The sequence below is a fragment of the Dermochelys coriacea genome, chromosome 24 (genome assembly GCF_009764565.3).
Source record: "Dermochelys coriacea isolate rDerCor1 chromosome 24, rDerCor1.pri.v4, whole genome shotgun sequence".
In the NCBI taxonomy this organism is placed as follows: Eukaryota; Metazoa; Chordata; order Testudines; family Dermochelyidae; genus Dermochelys; species Dermochelys coriacea.
The window spans coordinates 1,360,493-1,388,006 of NC_050091.1; the positions used below are offsets into that span (position 1 = coordinate 1,360,493).

A 27,514-nucleotide genomic window follows, 5' to 3' on the forward strand; every position below is an offset into this window, starting at 1 on the left:
TCGTGTTGTGCGGCGGAGGCCTGCGGCCTGCGAGGCGGCGGCAGGAGCTGCCTGAGCAGGGAAGATGGCGGCGTCTGGCTCCGGGGCCGGGGCCGGGCCCGGGGCCGGGCCGGGCCCCTCGGCCGGCGCCGGCGCCTCCAACCCCCGCAAGTTCAGCGAGAAGATCGCGCTGCAGAAGCAGCGGCAGGCGGAGGAGACGGCGGCCTTCGAGGAGGTGATGATGGAGATCGGCTCCACGCGGGTGAGCAGGCCGGGGCCGGGCCGGGGCGCGGGGGCCGGGCTCGGCTCGGGCCGGGCCGGGGGGGCTCGTCTCTGGCCCGAGCCCGGCGGCGCAGGAGCCCCGGGGTCGCTCCGCAGGTCACGGGGCGGGAGGTGGGGCCGGGGGTGTGTCCCCGCGCCCGTCCCCGCTCCGTTAGGGCAGCCCGTGGGGCGGGAGGCCGAGCCGGGGGGGGGAGCGGGGCTGGCGGGGGAGGGGGAGGCCGAGCCGGGGGGGGGAGCGGGGTGGCGGGGGAGGGGGAGGCCGAGCCGGGGGGGGGAGCGGGGCTGGCGGGGGAGGGGGAGGCCGAGCCGGGGGGGGGAGCGGGGCTGGCGGGGGAGGGGGAGGCCGAGCCGGGGGGGGGGAGCGGGGCTGGCGGGGGAGGGGGAGGCCGAGCCGGGGGGGGGAGCGGGGTGGCGGGGGAGGGGGAGGCCGAGCCGGGGGGGGGGAGCGGGGCTGGCGGGGGGGGGGGAGCGGGGCTGGCGGGGGAGGGGGAGGCCGAGCCGGGGGGGGGGGAGCGGGGCTGGCGGGGGAGGGGGAGGCCGAGCCGGGGGGGGGGAGCGGGGCTGGCGGGGGAGGGGGAGGCCGAGCCGGGGGGGGGGAGCGGGGCTGGCGGGGGAGGGGGAGGCCGAGCCGGGGGGGGGGGAGCGGGGCTGGCGGGGGAGGGGGAGGCCGAGCCGGGGGAGGCCGAGCCGGGGGGGGGGGCTGGCGGGGGAGGGGGAGGCCGAGCTGGGGGGGGGGGAGGCCGAGCGGGGGGGGGGGGCTGGCGGGGGAGGGGGAGGCCGAGCCGGGGGGGGGAGTCTCGCCAGCCCCCGGGATCTGGCTGGGCTGCTCCCCCGGGGTCCCCGGCCGAGGCCTGGTCTCTGTTGGAAGGGGCTGACAGGTTGTTGGGGGTGGCGGCTGGTTTTCTGTCGCTGCTGGGGCCTGGCGGGGGTTCTTCCTGTGTGTGGGGGTGGGCGGCCGGCCGGTCCTGTGGCTGGGAACGTGGCCTGCGACCCCAGCAGCTCAGCCCACGCCGGCTCGCCTCGGGAGTGCCACGAAACGGGAATGTGGTCTCCGAGCCTGAAGCCGTGAGAGCAGCGTGGGTCATAGGAAACATGCCGGACTGAGCCATCCTGCGGCAGCTTCGTGGCTGGGACGGCTTTTACTCGCTGCCGTCTCCTGTTCTCTGCCCCGAAAGCTTTAGGCTGAATCCCAGGCAACCCTTCCCGGCAGCACGCTCTGGAGCACCCTGCCGTAGTCTCCCACGAGGAGCGGAGTGGTGGAAGCCGCATCCACCACTGGAGAGGCTTAAAATTAGACTGGGTAAAAGCATGAGAAAACGTCATGTAGAGAACAAATCTGCTCTGGCCAGAGGGGCCGGCCTGGGTGTGATTTGGGACATGGGACCAGGGAGGTTCCCTCCAGAGCAGCCCTCCCTCTGGGATGTCAGAGGCTCAGGACCGACCCTTCCAATCGGTGCTATGTCCAAAGCTATTAGAAAAGGCTCTGAAGTGGCTAAGAGTAAAGCCAGGCCCTAAGCCCTCGGTCGGGCGATGTTTTGGGCTGGGCTGGGAGGCAGAGCAGGAGGGGCAGTGCTGTGTCTCCATTGACCTGGCTCTGGGTGCAGGAGAAACCTTTTGCCAGCGGTGAGGGAGACAGGTTCCCATTTTCCTTTGCACGGCCCCCCCATGAAGTCGATGGGGATGCATGAACATTGCTAAACCTGGGATCTGGCCAGCAGCTGGCTGCCTGAGTCTCTGATTCTACTGTCCTGGGCTGCAGCCTAGGAGAATGCCATCAACTCATAGGGACATACGATGCTCCAACCAGATGTCCTTCTCAGAAGAGCTGCTGAGGGAGACAGAGTGGGGGGCAGGCACATGGGGGACAGGTGTTTGCAGCTGCAATTTGAAATATAAGGCCTGAGAGATCCAGGGCGGCCCTTCCAGGTGGTGGGAGCTGCAGAGGATCTCACTCATGGCCGTGAAGGGACAGGGAGAGGCTGGCATTAGGCAGTGGGGAAGCCAGCTCCAGGAGGCAGGTGGGATCTGGAAAGGAGCGGGGGGGGGGGTTTGAACAGGTTCCTGGTGTGAATGGGGAGCTTGTGGGCTTGAGTGAGGTTGCAGTGAGATGATCATACCTGGGAGTGGAGTTCTGAGTGGGTCGCACTCCGGGGACTCGGGAGGTCTGGCGTAGGGGGGTTTCAGTCCTCCCAGGGAGCGGAGGTGGGGCTGGGGCAGCCGCAGTGCAGACCACATGGTGGTAGAAAGGAGATGCCTCGCGAGGCGTTCGTCACCAGGGTCTCTGCTCCAAGGCCGGGTGTAATGCATTTCCTGAGCCAGCTCCTTGGGTCCAGGCAGCGATTTCTCCCTCTGTATGCTGAGCCCAGCGCTCCCTGATGGGCCAAGTGAGCCCTGCCCCCAGACATGCAGATAAGAAATTAACAAGTGGGATGTCAACTTGCTCGGCGTTTTCAGCCCCGTTTGGCTTGTGCTGGAACGCTTTAAGGGAAAAGCCGAGCCATCGCATCACTGCTCAGTGTGGTCCTGGCTGAGAAACTCCAGAGCCGTGTTTGCACAGTAAACAGCTGGTTAATGTATAGCAGGGCTGTGGGACCTGGGCAGAACCGCCCTCCCTGCCATCCATGCCCTGCAGTGCTCCCCGGTGAGCCCAGAACTGGTTGGTCAGGAAACGGGTGAGAGATCCAGGGCTGGCTAGCGGCTCAGGCAGTGCGTTCCGACGTTCCCTCGGGCATCAGGCATTCCTCCGGGCTGCCCTGTGCTGGCTGAGGACAAAGGGCTGTGTGGGCTGCGGAAGCACAGGGCGGCTAGAGGAGGACTGGAAGGAGCATGGCAGGAGTCAGGGCTCTCTGCTGACCACATAGTTTGAGATGCTGCCTTGGAGCACATGCTGTAGAGACCAGTCCTGCCCTGTCTCTGCCTGTTAGGAACCTGATCCCTGGGAGCCCCTTCCCGCCTCCTGCTGGGCAGCACTGGGGAGAGGTGCCAGGTGTGCAGCCCTGCAGGGTTCCCAGATCAGGTGTGCTCTGTGGAGTGGCAGCTTCCCGTACCCCAGCCTCACTCTCAGCCCCCCCACCTGCGGGTGCAGAGGGGAGTTCCGTCTCCAGGGCCTTGACTGAGCTGCTGGACGCTGGCTCCTATCACGAGCTGTCAAACCCCTCTAGGGCCGTATTCTGTGGCTGTGCTGGTGGCACTGTCTGTAGTGCCCTGTGCGGGGCCTTTGTCTTGCTGATGATTTGTTCCAAACTAGCTGGTGCTGTCCTCTCCAGAGAGCCTGGTCGGGATCTGTGGCCCTGTGCTGAGACGGGGGAGTCGGAGCTCCGGTGTCTGGGTGGGGAGTGGACCAGCTGTAGGGGTCAGGAAGGAGCCAGCACAGGAGCATCCCATGTTCCCGGGCCCTCCCTGTTCAGAAAGGGCTCAGCTGAAGACATGCAGAGCCCCCGGGGCTGAACGTGCTGTCTCCCGCCAGGGGCCCTGACATTGGGAAATGGAGCTGAAATCCCGAGCCCGTAACCCAGGCAGGCTCGGAGCCCTAATCCCAGAGCGCTGCAGAGACAGCTGGTGACCAAATCTCCCTTTTTCTTGGGATCTGGATTTCGCTGGTTTTAAGCTCAGGAATTTACGATCGGGGGGCTTCTTTGCTGCAGGGGTTTCTGACCTGCTCTGCTCTGGCAGCTCTTCAGCCAGGACCGGGGGGGGGGGGTTTCCGATGAGTGAACTGGGTTGGTGTCTCTGCTGCTACCCTGGGGGGCCTTGTCCCCAGCAGACCTCTTAGCCAAGGTGCTAGCTGTTGGAGTTGTGTGTGAGAATTGGCCTTTGTAGGGGTGACGGGAGACAGGCTGACAGTCAGTTCTGCAGTGGAACCCAATGGCCCGGACTCTGGCGCTTGTTACTGGACATGTGGTGGTGCCGGGTTGAATCTCTGCCTCCCAGTTCCATGGGGCTGAGATGGAATTTCATCGATCCCTGCTGGGGATAGGGTGGGGTTGTTGGGATCTGGGTCAGTTTCTAGCTGACGTGTCCCCGTCACAGACGCCCGCTTCGCTTCAGATTCCAACTGGTGGCCTCTTTGCTGGCAGTCTCAGCCTTTCTGCCCTGAGCACGGGGGCTGTCAGCCAGGAGAGGGCTGTGTCCTCGTGGTGCCTGCTCTGCCCGCCACTCCTACCCCAGCCGGCTCCCTGACTCGGCCCCCTCCCTCACCAGGGTGCAGCGTGCCAGCCCCTCTGTGTCAGGGCTGCGAGGTGGTTGGGGCCTGCACTGCTGGCTGCCCTGAATCAACCTCGGTGCTGGTTCCCTGCGAGTGCCCGTTTCTCTCCTGCCCCTGGGGACAGGGCACGAGCTGCTTCCTGGGCACCGGCAAGTCAGATTCACAGGCCAGAGCTCGACAAGCGCTGTGGGCACCAGCCTGGCTGGGCTTTTGGGATCCTGCTCAGGGCAGATGAGTCCCTAGCGATTCTTTGTCTCCTCTCGTCCCCGGAACCTGCTCTCTGCTTCCTTCCCCCGGGCAGCCCCTGCGGAGCTCTCCCCAGGGCAGCAGCACGACGCACCGACCTTTAGCCGTGGGGACTGCGGGGTGGGGAGTTGGCCCGTGGCTTGGCAGCAGGATCCTGACTCTCTGGAGCTTGTCCTGGAAGTGACAGTTGGGCCGTTGCCCAGTGTGTGGGTTGAAGCAGTGATCTTCCTGCTCCTCATGATGTCACGAGAAGGATGAGGAAGTCTGGGTCTCTCCTGGCAGGTGTGTCCCCGGCTCCCAGCAGGAAGGGCTGAGAGGGCAGCGGGGTGGGCACCGTGCCAGGCCTGGGCCGGAAGAGAAGCTTCCAGGTCCCATATAGGAGGCTCACTACCCTTCCAGCTCCGGCCTGGCCTGGGCTGAGCACCACCATGGTCCCCTTCGCCGGAGGGAGGGTGTGACGAAGCTGGACCGTTCTTAATGTTTCCTCTGAATATTGTGGGGGTGCCTCAGTTTCCCCTAGGCAGTTCTTAAGTATCTAGGGGGTGGGATATGGGGGTATGATCATTGCAGAGCCCTAGAGGGCAGGTGTGTGCAGGGGTCTGGATGCAGAGAGTGGCCGACACCCTGTTTCCTGGCACCTGATGGCCTGGGCCCGTCCCCCCTGCGAGGTGAGAGCTAAAGGGTTGGAGAACAAAGGAATCAGGTGCCCTCCTGGCCCGGGAAAGGGACAAAGCCCGGGGGGGGGGGGGGAGTTTCAGTTTGGGCTGGCTGGGGACATGGAGTGAAGTGCAGATGTGGTTGTCTGGCTCACTGCCCCCCAAAATGGACCCAGCTGAGGGGTCCTGTTCTCTGCACCTACAAGCTCTGGTTTAGACCATGTTCCTGTTGTCTAATAAACCTTCTGTTTTACTGGCTGGTTGAGAGTCCCGTCTGACTGCGGAGTTGGGGGGCAGGACCCTCTGGCTTCCCCAGGACCCCGCCTGGGTGGACTCGCTGTGGGGAGCGCACGGAGGGGCAGAGGATGCTGGATGCTCCGAGCTCAGACCAGGAAGGGGGAAGCCGGGTGAGCTGTGTGTCCTGCAGACAGGCTGCTCCCAGAAAGGAGACTTCCCCCGAGTCCTTCCTGGCTTCATAGGGAGCAGTTCCAGAGCATCACCCGGGGACTCTGTGACAGAGAGTAGTGCCCTGAACCCCTAGGCAGGGAAGGGGGATGCTCGGACCTGGGCTGGTGACCTGGGTTGCCGATGCCAGTGGCTGGCCCATCGTGGGAACCCAGCCTGGCTGAGCTGTGGTGCTTGGGGGCCAGGTGTCTTTAGAGATGATGATAAAATATCCCCATGTGTTCCCAAGGAGCTGGCTGTCTCCCGGTCCCCATGAGGGCCGGCCTGGCCTGCAGCCCCACCAGCTTCATGTGCTGACAGCTGGAGCCAGAAGTTTCTTCTCCAGCCCCTCTGCCTGCCCTTCCCACCAGCGCCTGCCTTGCGCCCTTCTGCTGCTGGCCCCTCTGCCCCCCTTCCGCTACCGGCCCCTCTGCCCGCCCTTCCCACCAGCGCCTGCCTCGCGCTGACTCTGCTGCCGGCCCCTCTGCCCGCCCTTCCCATCAGTGCCTGGCTCACAAGCCCGGAGCCTTGGTTGTTTAGGCACCTCCCCAGAGCTGCCCGGGCTGAGCCAAGGGAGCTGGCAGGTCTGTGCTGGGTCCATGTGCCCCAGGGGTCACTGGGGGGCTGTCCCAGGGCGTGAGATCTTGTTCTTTGCTCCCATTACACAACCTCATTGGGGTGGCTCCGGATCCCGGCTCTAGATCATTATTTCCGAGCTGGTCCTAGGCAATGGTGATTGAATCTGACGTCAGCCCAAGATTTGTCCCCCCGTGTGACTGCGTCTCGTCTCCAGTTCCCTGGCAGAGAGGAGACTCCATGCTCTCCAGCCTCATGCCCTTTGCAAGCCTGAGCATCCTGTGCCAGGATCTTGCACCCGGCTCTCAGCCCTCTCCCGGTCTGGGCCTGGCCATGCCCCTCTCTGCGGCAAGGCTGGTGCTGGAGCAGCTGCTCTACGTGCAGCGGCCGTCAGGAAAGCGAACAGAATGTTGGGACTCATTAAGAAAGTGAGAGAATAGGACAGAAAAGATCACATTGCCTCTGTCTGAATCCACGGTACACCCATGTCCCGAATACTGTGTGCAGATGTGGTCGCCCCTGCATTGGAATTGGAAAACGTTCAGAAAAGGGCAACAAAAATGATGAGGGGTATGGAACGGCTGCCGTTATGAGGAGAGATAATAAGACTGGGAGTTTTCGCTTGGCAAAGAGACGACTAAGGGTGGATATGATTGAGGTCTATAAAATCATGACTGGTGTGGAGAAAGTAAATAAGGAAGTGTTATTTACTTCTCATAACACACGAACTAGGGGTTGCCCAATGAAATTAGTAGGAGCAGGTTTAAAACAAATAAAAGGAAGTATTTCTTCACACAACGCACAGTCAACCTGTGGAACTCCGTGCCAGAGGATGTTGTGAAGGCCAAGACTATAACAGGGTTCAAAAAGATCAGTTCATGGAAGATCGGTCCCTCAATGGCTATTAGCCAGGATGGGCAGGGGTGGTGTCCCTAGCCGCTGTTTGCCAGAAGCTGGGAATGGGCAATGGGATGGATCACTTGATGATTCCCTGTTCTGATCGCTCCCTCTGGGGCACCTGGCATTGGCCGCTGTTGGAAGACAGGATACTGGGCTAGATGGACCTTTGGTCTGACCCAGTCTGGCCGTTCATATGTCCCAGGGGGCCCTTCACCCGGCGAGGATGGCCCAGTGCAGCTTATGCTGAGTTTATTATTGGGGAGCCCGTGTCTCCTTCCCCAGCAGGTCACTGCAGCATCTGGCTCATCCAGAGGGGGCGCTGTGGAGGGGGCAAGCTGTGAAGTGGGGTGGGGGGTGTTCAGTCCTGATATGCTCCGTGCCCTCCATCCCAGACAGTCTCTGGCTGAGCCCAGCTTTGTGCCTGGCCTGCCTCAGGGCCCTCCGTGTCTGTTCCAGATGCTGGGCAGAAGCAGGCTGGGCTGGTCCCTGTGGCCGCGTATCTGACTCCAGCCTGGCAGGCTGGTTCCCAGTAGGAGTTGGCTCGCTAGTGAGAGCTCTGTGGCCCTGCCTTCCCCACAGTGGGCATGGGAAACATGCCCATGGTTCTGTTCTGCTCTGGAGCCTGCCTGGGAGCTGAGCTTGCTCCACTGGTGGTCGTAGCCTTAGCCCATGCCCCGTGGTGGGGAGTGTCATGGAGTCCCCGGCGATGCTCTGGACCTGCTCCCTATGAAGCCAGGCATGACTCTGGGGGAGTCTCTCTCTAGGAGCAGCCTGTCTGCAGGACACACAGCTCACCCGGCTTTCCCCTTCCTGGGTCTGACCTCGGAGCATCCAGCATCCTCTGCCCTCCGTGCACTTCCCACAGCCAGTCCGCCCAGCCGGGGTCCTGGGATGCCAGAGGGTCCTGCCCCCCAACTCCGCAGTCAGACAGGACTCTCAGCCAGCCAGTAAAACAGAAGGTTTATTAGACGACAGGAACATGGTCTAAACCAGAGCTTGTAGGTGCAGAGAACAGGACCCTCAGCTGGGTCCATTTTGGGGGGCAGTGAGCCAGACAACCACGTCTGCACTTCACTCGTCCCCAGCCAGCCCCAAACTGAAACCTTCTCCGGCCCCCCCCTCCTCTGGGCCTTGTCCCTTTCCTGGCCGGGAGGGCACCTGATTCCTTTGTTCTCCAACCCTTTAGCTCTCACCTTGCAGGGGGGAAGGGCCCAGGCCACCAGTTGCCAGGAAACAGGGTGTCGGCCATTCTCTGTGTCCAGACCCCTGCACAACCTGCCCTCTAGGGCTCTGCAAGGATCACACCCTTATCCCACCACCTAGATACTTAAGAACTGCCTAGGGAAACTGATGCACCCCACACTATTCAGAGGAAACATTAAGAACAGTCCCGTTTCGTCACAGGGAGGCAGGCAGGCACTGCCCCTGGCTGCTGGCAGACGCTTCCTCTCCTTGCCATGCCAGCAGCGAGAGGGCTGGGGAGACTGGCCCCCAGCATGTGGCTTGCGGAACTGAACAGCTGCCCCAGCTGGGGGCTCTCAGGGCAGCAGCGTCAAGCTGCCACCTGGGGCTTCCCTTCTCGTTGCCTGCCAGCGGGTGCCTCTCTGCCTTGGCCTCTGCTGCCAAGCGTGCTGCGGCTTCTGAACCTCCATGGCAGCTTGTGCTGCTAATAGCACTGCAGGCACAGGAGCTTTCTGGGCTTCCCCCTCCCCAGGGCTGCTCGCACCCTGGTATCTCCAGCCTGCAGTTTTTGCAATACAGCCTCTCCTGCCAGACTTCCCCTCCTTCCCCTGCCCTTGATTTGGGCTTCCCCAGTGCGCTGCAGCGCTGGGAGCCAGCCTGGGCCTGGAAGCCTCAGGCCAGAGGGAATGTGGACACTGGCTCTGGGCCAGTGCTTGGCGTGAACTGTCCAGCCCCCATTGCAGTCAGCTGGCGACTGCGGCGGCAGGTGACTCGTGTCGCAGGGGTTGTCTGAGTAGCTGGAACGTGTTCGCTCTGGCCTGGGAGGGTCCCAAGTGTGGGGATCTGACCCAGCTTCGGACTGGCAGCGGATTGGGGTGTTGTGGCGCCCGGGCACGCCGGTGTCTTGGTGCCTATCGTGTGTTTCTTGTCAATTACTGATGGAGGAGAGGGTCTTCACTTTTCTCCCACGTTTGTGTTACTTTGCTGAGGAACCTTGTGAAGGACTTCTGAAGCCAATTCACTATAAACCACCGATCTCTTGTCCACATGCTTTCTTGGCCCAAGTTTTCTAATAGTGCCGAGGCATGATTTCCTTTCACCAAAACTGGAGTGGACTCTTCACCGACTGTGCAGCTACATCTCTGATACTTCGTCACAACAGTTTCAACCAGTTTCTCTGGTGCTGAGTGAGGCTTGCTGCCGCCTGTCATTGCCAGGATGTGTCTGGAGCCTGTTCTGTTTGCTACCCCTCAGTCACTGGTGCAGAGGGTCCTTCGGTCCCACGCCTCTGGCAGTCGGAGGGGTGGGGCACAACAGAGATGTGCCCACCAGGACCAGCAGAGGAGTGGGGGTTAGGAGCTGTGAGGAGCGGGATGTTCCCAGCTGTAGCGCCGAATTGGCTGATAGGCATGAGGTGCTCAGGAGGGATCTGGAAAAGCCAGCTGGGGCTGTGTGTGGAGGGCCAGGCTGATCGGACCCTCTGTGCCCCCCTGATAACAGCATAGTCTAGTGGCAAAACCGGGCCTGTGGGTTCTGTTCCTAGCTCTGAGAGGCCCAGGGATTAGATACATAGTCCTAGCTCTGCTGCTGGCAGATGCGTTGCTCCAGCCCTCTGAGTGTCCCTGACCGTAAAGGGGCTTTGCCCCCCTTCTCCTGGGAGCTGCCCAGCCGGCTCTGACACTGCCTCATCTCTCTCTCTGGTCCAGTTGCAGGCTCAGAAGCTGCGTCTGGCTCACAGCCGGGGACCCTACTACAGTGGCTCGCTGCCCAACGTCAACCAGATTGGGAGCGGCGTCTCCGAATTCCAGGTAACAGGCCAGAAGCCGTGCAACAGCTCCCCCTGCGGTCACAGGCGGGGCAGGCTCCACGCCCCTCCCCAATCCGTAGGGTCCTGTCCTATCGCCTGGGAGGGACCCCATGCAGCTATGGGGCTCATGGGAGCAAAGGGCCCTGGGAAAACTCAGGGGAGCGTCAACACGGGGCATGTGCGATGCTCTGCTTGGGATACCAGGCACTGAGTGGGAGAGGAAGGCTGGGTAATGCTGGTTCTCCGTCATGCACAGGCTTCAACCAAGCCCTCTCGAGTGGGCTGGGAAGAAACCCTCCCTCCCTTGGGGCCCCCGCATCTGCAAGGCTACATGTGTGGAGTCTCTTCACCTGCCGGCTGCAGGGCCCTGGTTCTGAGTGCTCCACAGTGCATGGGAGTCAGGGGGCGTGTGCTGGGGCCGGTCGCCAGCTGTTGTGGGGACAGGTGGGACAGCGGAGCTGGGCCAGCACTGCAGGGTTGTAAACCCCAGCCCCCGTCGTGCTCCGGCTCTCCTTGACATGCCCCCGGGGAAGGTCCGAGCGGATGCCCTTGTGTCTCTGCAGGGCCCCTTGCATTCGCCTCTGGACTCTGCGCGCAGCACCCGGCACCACGGCCTGGTGGAGCGAGTGCAGCGAGACCCCCGGCGGATGATGTCTCCTCTGCGCCGATACGTGCGCCAGATATCCTTTAGCAGCGCTGCTGCCTGCTCTGTGGGACAGCGCCCGTGGCTCCGGGGCTGCCTCCCGTCGGGCTCCTGCGTGGGTCCAGAGCGCTCGGCTTGTTGGGGCTAGAGAGCATTAACCTCTCAGTGGGGCTGCTTTGCGGCTGTTATGATCACTCGTGCCCTGCCACTCTGCTTCTTCATGGGCACTCTCGGCTTGGTCCTTAACTCTTTGCTCACATCGACAGCTCTCCCTACAGCCCGGCCTACCTGTCGCCTCCCCCTGAGCCCAGCTGGAGAAGGTAACTTGCCCCCCACCCCCATGCTCCTGGGACGCTCATTGACGCAGGAGCAGCCCTCTTCGGTCACGGGGCTGCCAGGTCTTTACCCCTTTCCCCAGCCCACAGGGTCACTGGCCCTGGGATACCAGCTGCAGCTGAAGAGTCACTGACGAAATCTCCTTTGCAGAACCTGGCCGATGCCCGAACTCCCAGGTAGCTGGCTGCAGGCTTCCTGCTCCCTGCTGGTGTCTCTCACGGTCTCTTCAGCCAGGCAGAGAGGGGCTAGTGGGAGGGAACGACTGAGACTGGCACAACACGTGGGGCTGTCGAATATGCAGAGTAAAACCAGGAAGTTGGGGCTGATTTCGCTCCTGTTCAGTAATCTCAGGAGTTACCTGCCATGACCCTGGGTACCATGATCTGTCCCCGTAAGCTCCCACCGGAGCCAGCTGCCTGGACGCCCTCTGTGACTGGATGGGGCTGGGGGTCCCCTTGCTCCTTTCGGAGCTCATGGTCTCCTCTGGGCGTAGAGTTTCTAGAGGGCTTCTCAAGCCGGAGTTTCCTGCAGCAGGAGGGGAAGGAACAGCTGGGCTGGGCCCGGCCCAATAGGCCTTTCTGTGGAAGGGACCAGGCCCCCTTGTTTGCCATCCAGTGGCAGTCCCAGCGTGTGTCCTCTGGAATCCCGGAGGGGCTGGGAGAGCCCTGCCAGGCATGGGGCCGTGGGGAGGGCCTGGTCCTTCGCTGGGCATTCAGCAAGGCTAGTTAGGGAACAGCTCCAGCTGAGGGCAAGAGGCATCCAGCTAGCCGAGGGGCTGTGACTCAGCAGGGACCTTCCAGGGCTCTTCCAGGGGCTTGGAGTTTGGTGTCTGTGACACATCAAGGGCTGGCTGGAGCCAGGATCAGACGCAGAACAGCTGATCCTTGGGCTACTCTCTGGCTGGGTGTGAATCGCTTTGGGACAGAGTCAGTGTTTTGGCCTTGGGGAGCCTGCCACAGCTGCCAGCATCCGCTTTGCAGGTGGGCCCTGCCCAGGCTGCACCGGCGACTTGCTAGGAGCCCCCAGGAGCCCATGATCTGTAGATAATGGAGCCGTTTGCAGCCCCACATCCCAGCGGGCAGTGCTCCTGTGTGGCCCAGGCTGCAGGATGGCGCGTTACCTGCTGGGACTTGTCTCCCTGCTGGAGGGGAGTAGTTAACTCTGCTCCTCGCACTTTGGCCGCCTCAATCTGCTTCCCTGTTGATCCGTCTAGAGGGCAGGTGCCGGGACATCTTCCCTGGGAAGCTCTGGTGCCCCTGTGCCAGCGGGTGGCTGCCATCCTGGGCGATGGCCAGGCAGAGCCACTCCCCTCTCCTGGGCCAGACTGGTCACTGGTTCCCCGGAGAGGAAGGGAGCTTCCACGTGTACTTGGTCCCCTCCCCTGTTCCATCAGTGGCGCACGTCAGGGGCATTTGTGCTGCTTGTTTGTCCTGCAGGAGCAGTTGTGTAGGGGAGACGGTTTGTCTTGGGTTCCTGGGCTTGATGCCCTTTATACCCCTGAGATCCCACTGGTGGAGACGGCACATCACTTGGGGGCTGCCTGGGAGACTGGCAGGCGCAGAGCTGTGCAGGCTCCTCCCAGCTCTGCTGCTGAGCCCGTTCCCCAGCCCCCCACCAGCCTGTGCCGCTTCTGGCAGAGCAGCCTGCATGGGGCCACGGTCAGCCCGAGAGCAGCTCTGTGCACTTCACGTCCAGGCTGCGTGTGGCCCCAAGTCCCTCAGGAGTCTGGTGGGGGTGGCACAGGGTCCCAGGGGCTGGATGGCTTGTGGGGCTGGTATGGGATAAATCTGGGGGACTCTGTCTGTTTCTGGACATGGGTGATGTGCAAACGTGGCTTCGTTTCATTCTATGGGGCTCACCTGTGCATGCACTGGTGGAGGATAGATCTGTGTGTGCCACTTCCCTCCCAGAACCTGGCTCGGCCTCCAGCCTCACAGCCAGGGACCAGTCCCCGCTCTCCCTGGGTTGCCAGAACCTTTCAAGGTGGAGGGACCAGCATTTCCAAATGCAGCTGTGGTTTGGCCTAAACCCCTCTAGCAGGCTGGTTGCAGATCGCCCTGGGGGGCAGCTGCTAGGATGGTTCCCGCTGGCTTGTCTCCTGGTTAAACACTGGCTGTGCCAGGGGACACAAGGGAGGCCTCAAAGCCTGGAACTGCTCCTGAGAGGGGGTGTTCCCTTTGGCCACAGCCTCCCTTGCACAGGGCCAGGCTGTGCAGAAAAGACAGTGGGTCGGGGCAGATAGCTGGACCTTGTGGGGAACAGCCCAGGGGCCTGTCAGCAGCTCCATGCTGGGGCTTGTGCTGCCTCCGTCGGGAGGCTTCGGGAGCCCTGGGGCCCAAAGTGCCTTCTGGGACTGCAGCCGGCCGGGGCTCTCCCCAGGGACCGGCCCAGACTGACTGATTCTCTGGTGGGGCCATGCAGCCCCCTCGAGAGCGGCATCGAGGCTGCCAGTGCTTGTCCCAGCCGGCACTAAGAGCCAGGCCCCATGAGGGTGAAATCCTCTGAGCCCAGAGGGTTAGGGAGGATTTTGGATCACCCTCCAACAGCCAAATACCTGGAGGTGCCTGCTCTGTTGGGGGGCATGGGCCAAGGTTTGCCATGCGTGGAACAGATCCAGATCCAGCCCCAGGTCCACAGGTGCATCTGGTGCCAGGGCCCTTGGATGCCACCTGCACCCAAAAGAGCTGACTGAGGCAGGAATCTCTGGCCTAGGGGAGTTAGGTGCGGAGCTCCCAGCAGTGCTCCCAGCTCTGCAGTGGAATGTGTGCCCAGCACTGGTCCAGCTCCCTTTGGCACGTGCTGGCCCCGCCCATTGAATTGTGAAACCCAGGGACTGCTCGAGCAAATGGCCAGCGCCTCGCGGGTGCCCGGAGTGGGTGTGGCAGCAGGAGGTGCTGCACCGAAGGCCATTCCCCCCTGCACACAGAGCAGCTTGGACTCCTTCCCCCCACCTTCCTAATGCCCTGGCTTGGGGTTGCCACTTGCTGTGCATCCTGCTGCTAACTCCCCCCGGGCTTGAGCCTTTCCCTCTCTGCTCTGTTGCATTCAGTCCTTTCTCTGCCGATCACCTGACACCCCTCTGCTGCGCCTCACTCAGCACCTGCCCCCTTCATGGGCCGAGGGAGGAGGGGCAGCTCCTGGCATAGAAGCTTTTGGCTCCCCTCAGGATTGGCAGTACATGGGGAGCCTCTGGACCAGGAGCCCCCGGCTCCAAGGCCAGGTTCAATGTAGCTGTCTGTGGTGTGGCGCCAGGCCATTCCCCCCGGCCGAGGTCCCTTCTGCTGCTATGCTGCGGGGCCCAGTGGTGGTGGGTTCTGGGCATGTCACAATCCCCCAGGGGAGACCCCTTAGTGCCTCCATGTGGGACGAGGGGACGCTCCAGAAGCAGGGCACTGTTCATGCTTTGCAGAGAGCTCAGCGCTGCCCAGGGGAGAGCAGTGAGGGTGGCGATACTGGGCCACCTGCCCAAGGAGGGGCATCCGGCCGCCACCCCTAGCCCATGGGGCTGACGCTTGGGGCCCTTTGGCAGCTATGCATGAAGCTGTTTCAGGCTCCCTCTCCTCTGAACAGGAGCTGCCTGGTCCTTGGAGGGTGGGGCTGCTTGGCTGGCGCTGTCTTGTTAGGGTGTGTCTGAGAGGAGGCCGCCATTGGGTACCCTTAGGTCAGCCGTGCCCCCGGCACAGCGTTGCATGGCTCCCTGGCCATGTCCTCCCATCTGGGCCCCAGAGCTGCAGGTTGCCTCCTCCCCCACTTGCAGCTGGTACCTTGCCCTGCTGCCCGCCTGCGTTACTAACCCTTCCCTGCTGCCCGGGTGGAGCCCTGTGCCCGTTCCCTGCCCCTCAAAGTAACCTGCTGTTTTTCGTTACAAAGGACCATGCCCTGGGGTAACTTTCCCATGGAGAAAGGACACTTGTTTAGGCTGCCGTCGGCTCTCAACAGGTGAATGGTTTTTGATTCCGTTCTCTCTCTCTCTCTCCCTCTCTATGCCCGAGCCGTCTGATGCCACAGCCCCCAGTGTGCTGGGCAGGTGCTGATGGCCCCTCGCCCAATGGCCAGTGTCCGGTTGGGTCGGGGGGATCTTGACGCCCCCTCCCCCCGATTGGTGACTGGGATGATCAGGCTGGGGTGGCTCAGTGGAGCTGTGGTGATTTACACCAGCTGAGGATTTGGCCCAGGGTCCCATTGCCCTTCATAGCTTGGTTCTCGGGGTCACGTGGCCACCGCACCTGAGCTGTCGGGGATCACGATAGGTTCAGTAGCCCGCTGAGGGGCCAGTGGCAGGGGCCAGGTGTCTGTTGCCAAGAGGGCAGGTGGCTCGTGAACAGTTCTCTGGGCTCAGGGCAGCGCCCTCTGAGATTCTACCGGGTTTGCACGCCCAGCTGTGCACCTTTAAAGACACGGAGATATCTAGTAACAGGGCTCATGCGTCCCTGGCCTTTCTGCCCCTCTGAGCACGGGCGCGAGCCTGTTGGGCAAGGGAGGGTGGGCATGCTGGGCCTGACGCAGCACAGAGCCCAGGCAGTGACGGGTCAGCCTGGGAGCCCAGTGCCTATTCATGGGCTTAGGAGAAACGAATCGGGGGGGCAAGGCAGGGCCCAGCCTCCCCAGACCTCTCAACCAGCACGCAGTGCCCCCTGGTGGCAGTGTCAGCAGGGAGTGAGTGGGCCCTAGAGCCCCGGGTCTGTCCCTTGGGCGCAAGGGGGCTGGGGGCCATATCCTGAGGTGTAGCCTGCGCTACGGAGCCAGCACCTGTTATGAGCCCTGAACTGCCAGGGAAAACCCAGCCCATTGGCAGGAGAAGAGGATTCTTGTTGGCCATGACCACCTCCGGCTGGGGCGAAAGGTGGCGATCAGCAGTGCAGCACAGCCTAGGCCCTGACCCAGCTGGTCCTGTTACAGCAGGTTAATGGCTCATGTCTGCCCCAGGGCGGTTAAACTCCCCTGCCGGGCGTCCCGTGTCCTGAGCAGGCAGAAATGCCAGCTTGGGCCAGCAGCCCGGCCTTTCAAGGGCTGCAGTTATGAAACCCTCCGCAGGCAGCATTGCCCAACCCCCATGGAGCAACAGGCTGCAACATGCTGCCAAAGCCCCGGTCCCTGCTGCAGCCTGCCGGGTCCCTGCTGCAGCCTGCCGGCGTGGCCCGCAAGGGAGCTGCACTCTGCACCCTCGCCTGGCAGAGCCGGGCTGTGCTGCGGGCAAGGGGCTGGGCCCCTCCCAGCTCCTCTCCCCTGCCAGCTGGTAACTGGGCCTGGTGGGAACTGGCGGCCGAGGCGCTGCTCCTCCTGCAAGTGCCTGGCTGGCTGGGTGCGAGCTCTGCCCGGGCGAGCCTGGAGGAGGCTGCAGCTCGAGGGGCCTTCTGCAGCGGCTGGAATCCTGCAAGTGTCGGGCAGGCTGGCCTTGGGGAGCTGCCTCCCCCCCCCTGGATGAGGAATGGGCCAGTTAGTGGCCTTGGGCACCCCAGGGGCTGGGGAGAAGGAAACCGTCTCTGGCTAAAGGGGGAGTTTGGCACAGGCAGTGAGAGCTGAAGGCAGCCTGCCCTGCCCCCAACTGATCGGCCCCTGCCCTGCTAGCACTCTGTGCCCCCACACCCACCCGGCCTGGTCTGCCCCCCAATCGTCCTGCTCCAGGCTGATCTGTGCCCCCCGTGCCCACCTGGTCTGCGCTGCCCCCCTGCTCCAGGCTGATCTGTGCCCCCCGCGCCCACCTGATCTGCCTTGTGCGCCCCCAATCTGCTCCAGCTGTTCTGTGCCCCCCCATCCCCACCGGGTCTGCCCTGTATCTGCCCCAGGCTGATCCATGCCCCCTGCCCCCAGCTGGTCGTGCCCTGCACCCCTCCCCCCCATCTGCTCCAGGCTGAATCTGCCCTTGGCTGATCGGGCCTTGCCCTTCCCCAGCTTGGTGCAGCTGCCCTGAGTCACAGCAGGGTGGGCTCCAGCCGCTGCTTTCCTAGCCATTGTTGAGGAGGCGCTGGGTGTGGTGGGGTAACAATTAGCTTCTGTGCTACAGGGCTTCCCCCGAATGGGTCCCAGGGTGCTGTACAGCCCTGCCCCTTTGCTCCTGAGCTGCTACCATCCCTGGGCCGTTTAGGACAGGAAATGAAGGGGGGACTGAAGGAGCCCAGCTGCCCTGTCCTGTGCCCCGCTTTGTGGGACTGGCTCAGTGCCCAGGTGCAGCCGGATGGCCTCCCCCCCCAGCGCGGTGCGTGGGCTCAGCATCGGCCCCTCAGCGCGCACTGTGTGCTGGGAGCGAGAACAATGTCCCTATTCTTGCTCCCGGGTGCCGCCGTGGGCTCGGTGCTGACGTCTCGCCTAGTGCAGGGGTTTCGTTACTGTGGAGGCTGGGCCCTTGTGGGAGGAAGACCTGTCCCTTGGGGGCTGTGGGGAGTGGGGAGAGACTTTCACTGCCTGGAGCAGGCTGGGCCCTCAGCTGAACATATCCCCCTTGTGTGCCGTTAGCCGGAGTAGCCTTCCCTTGCCCCTCCCCGTGCCCCGGCTGACTCAAGGAAGACAATGTGTGCGTCTCCCTGGGGCCTCCGGGAGCCCCTTCTCTGCAGCACATGCGTTGTGCCACCCCAGGAAAAGCGGCTCCATGGCCTAGGGTTGGGGTGCCTCAGTCCTTGTGTGCACAGCGCCTCCCCCAATAGATCCTTCACCTCGCAGCCACCTCTGGGCTGGAGCAAACCCCCCGCTGCTGGGAAGGGCCTGGGGAATCCCTTGTCCTGAGGAAGGGGCTGGGTCCTTTAGTGGGGACTTGACAGCTCCTGTAGAAACGAGCAGAGACGTCACCTCCTGTTCCAGCTCACAGCCCCCCTTCCCGTCTGGCCTTTCCCCCAAGGGACGGCAAGCAGAACATTGGGGTACCCTAGAGTTTCCTTAAAGCCTAGCTGGGCCAGGGCAGCTGCGGGCTCGGAAGAAGGAAGGGGTAGGGTTCCCCCAGGGCTGTTCCCCAGGGTTTCTGTAGATACCTGTTGTGATTCACTGAAAAGCAGTCCCCTGCCCTGTCCCAGCGGGGGTCTCCTCCTTCAGGGATCCCGCGTCATCCCACCAGCCTGCTCTCTTGAGAACGACCCAGGAAAGCCTCAAGAAGCAGGAGGCAGTTTCCTGCTGAGCGTGTGCAGGGAGGGGCGCGTGGATTCCCCAGCCAGAGGGCCGGAGGGTTCCTGCGGCAGCAGGCATGCTGGCAGCTCGCGCTCCTCCCAGATGCACCAGCCTTGTTGGGCCCTGTCCTCCGCCCAGGGGAGTCTGACTGGGGCCTTGTCTTTTGCCATTAGAACAAATTCGGATTCGGCGCTTCACACGAGCGTGATGAACCCCACCCGCAGGACATGTACTTGGGCCCCTCGCAGGGCGTCCCCCCTCCAATCGCAGGAGCGGTGAGTAGAGCCCCAGCCCTGCTCCCTTGGCTACTGCAGCAGGTGCATGTCTTGGCTCCCTGCCTCTCCTGTCCTCCTTTCCCAGCCTCTTGCGCTGCTTTGTACCCTGGCCTGTGCAGGCCGGCTGATTCTTGGGGTAGCCCAGGAGGGCAGCTTCTGATCGCAGGGCCGCCTGGTACGATCGGTGCCCTGGGACGCCAGCCTGACGGCAGTGGATACTCCTTTGCTGCTAGCTCCCATATGCCAGGAAAGCTGCAGACTTCCCCATCTGGTTGTATCTGCCATGTCCATCTCCTAGCCTGGTCCAAGAACAGCTGTACCACATCCCCCCATAGGCATGTCCTAGTTCAGCACCCCCTTTCCCTGCTGCACCGCGTCACCCCATACGTTCATCCTTACCTTCCTTCCACACTGGCTCGCCCGTCAGGCAGCTGGTCCGAGTGCTGCTCCTTGGTGCCCTGCCTCTTGCAGTGGCCCAGCTGGTCGGGTCTCCTGCCTTCTCTCCCCAGGGTGTGCTGGGCGTCGGATCACAGTGGAGATCCCCGGCAAACCTCTCTCTCTTGCAGAGCTGCCCTTATACCTCTGCTCCTAGCTACCGTGCACCATCCCTCTTTCAGGTTTCTGGACGGAGATGTGACAGTAAGGTAATATCCCATCCCTGCGCCCACTCGCCTGGCAGTCACAGTGGGGCATGGAGATGGGTCTGATTCCAGCCCACGGAAGGGGACCGTGCTTTCTGGCCCCTGCAGGGCTGGAGCTTTAGGGTTGCCAGGGGAGGATGGCACTTCTGCTTCATTGCCAGGGGCAGGGAAGAGAGCTCATGAGTGAGTGAAACAGCATCACATCATATAAGGGGCCTGCAGACCTGACAGAACTACAGTTCCCAGTGTGCACTGCTTCATTCAGGATGGCGCATTGCAATGCTGGGACTCATAGTCTCTTGGGCCCATTGCCCTCGTAATGCCAGGCATGGCTATTGTTTAAACGACACTCCCAGTCACCAGCGCCCTGGGGTTTGACGGAGCTGGGTACTGGGCTGGCCCCCTCTGCACAAGGCTCACCCCTGCCCTTCTCCCCTTGCTAGTGTTTCTTTTCCAAGTGCCTCCCATCGAGGAGAACTTCCTGGATGACAACAAGCACTTACTAAAGCCCTGGACACCAAGAAGGTGGGTGTGGGGGTCCTGGGGAGGGGCTGCGCTGCTCCAGGGGAGTCCGGGGGGATGCCCCGCTGGGTTCCTGGTACTAGTGAGGGGTAAGTGGCGGTGGGAGGGCTCCCCGTGGGATGGGGGCTGGGCCTGTATGATGGGGTGGGAGGTCCTGGGGTGGGGAGTGGGGCCATGCCGCTCCCAGTGCCCGCACAGTTCATCTTGGCTGGTGCTGTGGGCGCCTGCCTCTGGCGCCCAGAGTGTTGCAATGTGTGTTCACCTCTCTCCTGGCCAGAAACTGCCAGCCGCCTGTGCTGGTTGGGGGGCGGCGGGAGGTGAACGCCCTGCCCAGGCTCACCCCACTCTCTGTCTCTGATTTCCCAGCTCTCATCGTCCTCGGCCCGGCCCAGGTCCTGCGAAGTCCCCGGGATCCAGTAAGTCCTGTGCCCGGGTGTGTGACGCTGCCATCATAGTCCTGCTGCAGGGATCTCCCAGCACCTCGCGCGTTGCTCGGCCCCTTGGGGCAGGGTCTGGGGGTTGTCGTCTCCCTTTCACCTGGGGGGGGAACTGAGGCACAGGGACTTGCCCAAAGCCACAGACGTGAGTCCATGGCGGAGCAAGGAACAGAACCAGGAGTCCTGCCTCCCAGTCCTCTGTTAGCTCACTAGGCCACACTCCCTCCCGGAGCAGGGCCCAGAATCCAGGAGTCCTGATTCCCAGTCCCCATCTCTGACTCTGGGTGCTCGGGAGTGTCGCCTTTGCTGAGCAGCGTCTCTCTCTTTCTTTCAGTATCTTTCATCCCCCGATCAGCCTGCCAACGTCCCGCTCATCCCCACCGCCCTGAACACGGGCGGTTCCCTCCCCGACCTCACCAGCCTGCACTTCCCCTCCCCACTGCCCACCCCCCTGGACCCCGACGAGTCGAACTACCCCAGCCTGAGCGAGGGAGCAGTACCGGTAACCTGGCCAACACCATGACGCACCTGGGCATCAGCAGCAGCATGGACTTGGGACAGGCTACGGCTCCGCAGGTGAGGGCTCCAGGCTGCTGCCCGGCCTCCTGCAGATCCGCAGCAGTCGTGCTGCCCAGAAGAGGAGTCGACCTGTGGCCATGCGGGCAAGGGCTGTGTAGGACTCACGCTGGGCTCCTTCCATCCTCGTCAGCCAGGCCGCCCAGGCCCACGGGACTTAGCCAGGGCTGAGTTTGCCCCTCAGTCTCCGCTTGGCGCAGGGTGGTGGGTGTCTCGGATCCCTGCGGAGCAGAGCTGGGGGGAATGAGCATGCCCCAGGGGGTCCCTGAGCATGTGCTTGGAGGGGGCTGGCTGGTGCTGGGGGCTCGGGGGGGATTGGGGGTGGCATCCCGGTGGTACTGAGCGGCTGCAGCGGGGTCTGGTGATTCTGCACCTCCAGCAAGCTCCTGCCTTGCCCCGTCCCAGGTGGGGACGGAGAATGGCCTGACCTGGGCTGAGCTGGGCACCTCCCCTTGCAAGCATCTGAGCACACGAGAGCCTCTCGGGTCATTTCAGCGTCAGGGTTAGCAGGACATGAGCTGGGGAACCGTATGAGGGAAGAGCCGAGCCCCCCTCGTGGTACGCTTGCCCCCGGGACCCCCAGTGCTTGCCCTGCAGAAGGGAGCTGTCAGGTGAGCAGGACCCGCGCAGCCCAGCCGGAGCTGCGTCCCTCAAGCCAGGCGCCCGCTGGAGGGGGGTCTTGGGCCACGATCCGATTCCATCGCTGGGTTTGTTTGTTTCTGTTGCCGTCTCCATCGTTTTGGTCTCACCCCCCCCTCCATCCCGCCCAGAGGGCGGAGCCTCGTCGTGTGCTGATTGCCATGGGTAACGGTAGTGTCTCTTCTTTTTTTTTTGTCCCCACAGGACTTACCTCACCTATGCAGAGCTCCCTGAGTAACCCCGCCCTGCAGTCCTCGCTTAGCAATCCCAACCTGCAGGCCTCCCTGCGCCCCCAGTCGCTGCAGTCCTCCCTTAGCAACCCCTCCCTGCAGTCCTCCCAGAGCAGCTCCTCCTCCCTCCTCCATGAGCACCCCCTCGCTCCCCTCCTCCCTCAGCACCCCCTCGCTCCCCTCCTCCCTCAGCAGCCAGTCCATGCAGTCCTCGCCCAGCAACCCCAGCCTGCAGGCCAGCTTTAGCAGCTTCCTCCTCTCCCCCATGGTGCAGGCATCCATTAACACGTCGCCCCCGCCGAAGGGCCCCGCTCAGCCCCCTCACCCTCCCAATGGGTGGCGACTCGAGAAGGCAGCACCCCAAAACAGTTCTCACCAACAATGTCCAACCACATTGTCCTCCATCACCAGGTATGCATGATCCATCATCATGGGCCGCCCTCGCCTCTTTCAAGTTCCTCCTGTTGTCCTGTTTTGCCATCCTCATCTCAGTGGGAGGCCGGGAGCCGTAGGGTGGGAGCTGGCGCCCGGCGATGCCCCGGCCCCCTCGTGGGTCCCTGCTCCACATGGGGCTCGGAGAAGTCAGAGATGATTGTGTGTATTTGGGGGCTGGGGCCGGGTGCTGCACAGACGGTCCGCGTCGACAGACAAGTCAGAGGGTGGGGAAAGGGAAGCCTTGTTCTCCCTAGTCATAGCCTGGGAACCAAGCCCAGAGAGATGCAGTGACTGCCCAGGGAGCTGGGAGCAGGACCCTCCTGTCCCGAATTTCAGCTCCTCCACTGGCCCTGTGGGCCTGAGGTAGTCTCCAGCTGGCTTGAAGGGAGCCAGTCTAGCTGGGAGCCAGTCTGGAGGGTCTCTGTCCCAGGGCACAGCAACCCCCCTGTTGGGCCAGGCTGTGCAGGGAGGCAGCCCCGGGGGCCTGAGCGTGCTCTGGGACAAGGCCCTCAGCTGGGGCAGGGCCGGGCATTGGGGAAGCCGCAGCTGCGGGGGGTGCGGAAGATTCAACGTGGTGCTGGGTGTGAAGGCTTCTCTGGCTGCTGCCCCCTGCTCCTGAGGCAGACGGGAGCCAGCTTGCTCTCCCCAGCCACAGGCGCTAGCAGCAGGGCGATGGCTGGGCTGCGCCCCAGGATCAGGCTTCTGCTGGCTGTGGATGGGGTGCACAGAACTTGCTCCAGCTGCACCCTGGGGCAGGCATGGCCGCCTCCTGCTGCCAAGCTGGGGAGTAGCACTGGAGCCATGTGCCCTGGGGAAGGGGCAGAAATACCCTGCAATGGGGTTGGAGGAAGGGGGGTCTCCCCCTGCACATGGATCTAAGCACAGACCTCCCCACAGAGGGAAGTGGCGGGGGTTGATGGATCCAGGGACCTCGATCCTTGTGTCCCCGGAGATTGGTCTTGGCCAGGGCGTTCTTAATTCTGCCTCTCCTGAGCTTCCTTCCCCCAATCTCGCCAGGATGGTCTGAAGCCCCAGGCACTTCTAGGCAGGGGAGAGAAACGGTGCATTTCCCTCCCCTGCCGCCCCTCCCCCCCGCACACAGATGGCTGGCCAGAGTACTGAAGCCTGGATTATTTGTCAGGGTGCAGGGGGTGTATTGCACAATTAGCCGGTGGAGCTCTCTACCACAATGATCTCATTGAGTCCCAAGATATAAGGGGGTAGACCTATCCAAGGACCTGATAACATCCCTGGTCCTGTTGGAGGGTAGGGAACAAGGGGAAGAGTCAGCCCCCTCCTGGTTGGGCCTCGAACAGACAGGCCCAGGGCTCCTTCTCCTCAGAAGGGTCCTTGAAGCAGCTGGTGCTGATGACTCAGGGACAGGAGAGTGGGCCAGGGTCTCGCTCCAGAGGTGGGGGCCGGGTGGTGTCTAGCAAATAGCCTTGCAGTTTTAGAAGGAGTGGGACCCCCTGGGCCTGATCCCTGCCAGCCTTGGGGCCTGGCTGTAACCCTTGCTGTTCTGGGTGTTTGCAGGGCGTGCCATTGGACACCAGCAAGCTGCCAGCCGACCAGAGGCTCCCCGCCATACCCCTACAACCAGCCCGGCCTGCTTGTGCAATCCCAGCAGCCCCTGCCAGCAAACTCAGAAGCCCCAGCACCAGACGCAAGCCAGCCCTGCAGCAGCAGGCCAGCGCGCCCACGCAGCGGCCGTACCTCTCGCAGTACCAGCATAATTCCTCACTACAGCAGCAGCTTGGCCAGCCACTGGGCGACTTCAGTGTGGGCAGTGTGAGTCCCAGCGTGGGCTGAGTCTGCTGGGGGCCTTGGCTCCCGCCCCCGGGGCAATAGGAGCAGGACCATCAGGGGGCTGGGGATGCTCCCCGCAAGGCGGGATCCTTCCAAGCACCAGTAACGTAGCCATTGAGTTGCCAAGGCATAGCCCCCCCGACACCAGCTGTGTTTGGGCCACGCTCCTGGAGTGGCTGCTGGTGCCAGCCTGGTTCCCGGCCCTTCAGGCTGCTTCTGGAGTTCGCTCTTTGCCATCTCCAGGCTGCTTTCCCCCAGTCTCTGGCCTCGACCCCCCAGTCAGTGCTGGGATCTCTGGGAGCCGTGTTCTGAGCGCCCGCACCCGCCCATGACTAGCCTGCGGGCTCCTGGTGGGGGAGAGGTTGGGGGCACCATCTCCAGCTCATGGCAAAGGAGGTGGGGTGAGGTTGAGGGTGAGGCAGGACTGGCTTGCACCAGCAGGGGGCACAGGCCGTGGGAGCAGGGCAGCCCCCTCTGCAGAATTGGGATTTCTGTCACACCTGTGCTGCTGCCCCCCACTGGGGCGATTCCTCACCTGTGGCCATAGACGCCGAGGGGTAGAGGAGGCTGCCGGGTTGACTGGTCCCCTGCAGCAGGTTCTCTAAGTCAGTCTCCAACCTTTTATGCCCAAGATCACTTTTTGAATTTAAGGGCAACCAGGATCTACCCCGCCCCTTCCCTGAGACCCTGTCCCTTCCCAAAGCCACTCACTCCCCCCAGTCACTCGGCTCTCCCCCACCCTCACTCACTCTCACTGGGCTGGAATAGTGGGTTAGGGTTTGGGAGGGGGTGCGAACTCTGGCTGGAGCCAAGTGGTTCACAGTAAGGAGGGGGTTCTGGGCTGAACCTGGGGCAGTGTTGGAGTGCAGGAGGGGTCGAGGGGTGCATGCTCTGGGAGGGAGTTTTGGGTGCAGGAGGGGGCTGGGGCAGAGTGTTGAGGTGCAAGGGGGTACAGGGTGCTGGCTCTGGGAGGAGAGTCAGGGCTGGGGGTTGGGGTGCCGGACGGGGTTTGGGGTGCTGGCTCTGGGAGGGGGCTCAGGGCTGGGGCTTGGGGTGCAGGAAGGGTTTGGGGTGCTGGCTCTGGGAGGGGGCTCATGGTTGGGGCTTGGGGTGCAGGAGGGGGTATGGGGTGCTGGCTCTGGGGAGGGGGCTCAGGGCTGGGGCTAGGGTGCAGGAAGGAGTTTGGGGTGCTGGCTCTGGGAGGGGGCTCAGGGCTGGGGCTTGGGGTGCAGGAGGGGGTATGGGGTGCTGACTCTGGGAGGTGCTCAGGGCGTGGGCTTGGGGTACAGCCTTCTGCTGGGCAGCACTTATCTCCAGTGGCTCCTGGTTGGTGGTGGAGTGTGGCTGCCGCTAAGGCAGGCTCCCTGCCTAGCCCAGCTCCACGCTGCTCCCGGCGGGAGCCAACGTGCCCCCTGTGGCCCCTGTAGGGGTGGGCAACATGTGGCTCTGCAAGCGCTGCCCCCCTCTGCAAGCGCTGCCCCCACAGCTCCCATTAGCCACATCTCCCCATTCCCGGCCAATGGGAGCTGCGGAGGTGGTGCTTGCAGGCAGGAGCAGCGCTGGGAGGGAGACACCTGCCCCCTCCACCTTCAGGGCTGTGTTGGCCACTTCCGGAGGTGGCGTGGGGGTGGGGCAGGCAGGGAGCCTGTCTTAGCGGCAGCCCTGCAGTGCCGCCGGAGATCGCGATCGACTGGGAGATGCTCTCAGATTGATCCTCGGTCGCCACTGCTCTGAGACGTTCTCCTTTTGGCCCAGGAATCCTGGCTCCCAGTGCCATCTCTGCCCACGGAGTGGCTGCCGGGGCCCTTTTCCTGGGCGAGTCACTGAGTCCCCCAGCCCCGTGTCTCCCTGCAGCTAGAGCCGTTCAGCATGGGCGAGAGCCCCCCGGGCAGCTTCCCGCTCAACCACAACGCCTTCCCCGAGGACCTGGGTGCCTTAAACTACCACTCGGCAGAGAGCCTGGGCTTCTCGGCCAGCGGCAGCAGCTTCCACGAGCCCCATCTCCTCAGCCGGCAGAACCTGAGCAACTGCAGCCGTCATGGGCCCATCCCCAATATCGTCCTCACAGGTGCGTGGGTGCGGGACCGCTGCCCTGCCCTGCAGCCAGCATGTCACAGGCGCTGGGCTGGGGTGCACCCAGGCTTGGGCTGGGCACCTTCCCCCTCCGGACTGCCAAGCCACTGCGGCGGCCCCCTGGCACCGTGCGGATTGCCTGGTGGAGCGGTTTGCTGGGTCTCAGCCCAGTTTGCAGAGGGACGGGCGCCCCCGGCCCAAAGGCCATCCCGGCTGGTCGCTGGTCAGCAGCCAGTAGCAGCCACGCACAGCATGGGCCATGGAGGCCAGGCCCCCCTTACGGTCATTCCTCCAGGGCTTGGGCTGAGGTTCCTGGGCAGTGGGTAGGAGGACTTTGCCCTGCTAGTGGAATGCAGCTGGGAGCCAGCTGGGAGGGTGGCTGCGCTTTGCAGAAGGAAAACTGCTCCCACTTCCCAGGGCCCCCCGGGAGATTGGTCCCCCCTGCCAGCTGGATCGGCTCTCCCGGCTGCCCCACCACCACACACCGTCCTGCCCTGGGTCTGACCCTTCCTCTCCAACCTCAGGGGACTCCCCACCCGGCATCTCCAAGGAGATTGCGTCGGCGCTGGCCGGGGTCCCCGGCTTCGAGGTGGACACATCCCTGGGCCTGGAGGAGGATCTCAAGATCGAGCCCCTCACCCTGGACGGCCTGAGCATGCTGAGCGACCCCTATGCCCTCCTGACGGACCCCGCAGTCGAGGATTCCTTCCGGACGGACCGGCTGCAGTGAGGGGACACGCCCTGGGCAGGCAGCAGAGGAGTGCGGGGGGAGAGAACAGACTTTGAGCATCGCAAACAAGCCTGACTTCCAGGGACAAACCGCCGGCCCCTGGCTCCGGCGCTGCGCCACCCTCGCTGCCCCGTTCTACATGAAACCTCCCAGGGCCAAGAGCACTGAGCAGCTGGGCCCAGGCGCCAGGACTCTGCCAAGAATCACTCGAAGCCGGGCCAGTGCCAGCCTCTGCTCCCAGCAGCAACCCTTTGCCCTGCACTGGGAGGTGGCCAGGGGTCTTGGCCCGCTAAGCAGGGGAGAATGGGGGTCCTCTAGCTCTGTGCCAGAGGTCCAGGGGACCTCTACTTCTGTGAAGGATGGAGTTCTGTGTCCACGGACCTCGACCCTCCAACTAGATGAGGGGCGCTGATGAATCCAGCGTCCCCTGCCAGAGAGAGTGGGCCTGTGGTGGGGGAGTCCAGGGTCCCCTAACCCCACGGCCAGGGTGGAGGTGAGCACGGGGCTCTGTGCCCCCAGCTTCCAGGCGACAGTCTGTCCACATGCTGGCATGGCTGCGTGTGCAGCCCTGGGCTGGCCATGTATGTAACTGTTCTGTTAGCTAGTGACCTGAGCCCCAACGCTCCGGGCATGGGGTTTTGGGTTTTGTTTTTGCTAATCATAATGTTTAAAGACAAAATTTATCCCCCCCGTCTTTCCCCGCTGAGCTGTGTGTACCCGTCCCCTGCTGAGCCGTGTACGGGGGCCCTGCCCAGGGGCGGGGGAGGACAGGCTATGTATAAAGCACTTGTAACTTTGAA

General features: G+C 63.2%; 1 protein-coding gene across 1 annotated transcript; it reads left to right on the top strand.

The window, feature by feature from the left end:
- On the top strand, positions 1 to 27,514 carry CRTC2 (CREB regulated transcription coactivator 2). The gene is given in 18 exon segments (XM_043502039.1): positions 1 to 241; positions 10,176 to 10,277; positions 10,840 to 10,956; positions 11,178 to 11,239; positions 15,126 to 15,194; positions 18,524 to 18,564; positions 18,567 to 18,596; positions 19,686 to 19,795; positions 20,155 to 20,208; positions 20,560 to 20,710; positions 20,713 to 20,814; positions 21,645 to 21,777; positions 21,779 to 21,888; positions 21,920 to 22,028; positions 22,030 to 22,081; positions 23,639 to 23,893; positions 25,766 to 25,979; positions 26,509 to 27,514. Coding segments are annotated over 18 exon segments (2,094 nt in total). The 5' UTR covers positions 1 to 64; the 3' UTR covers positions 26,715 to 27,514.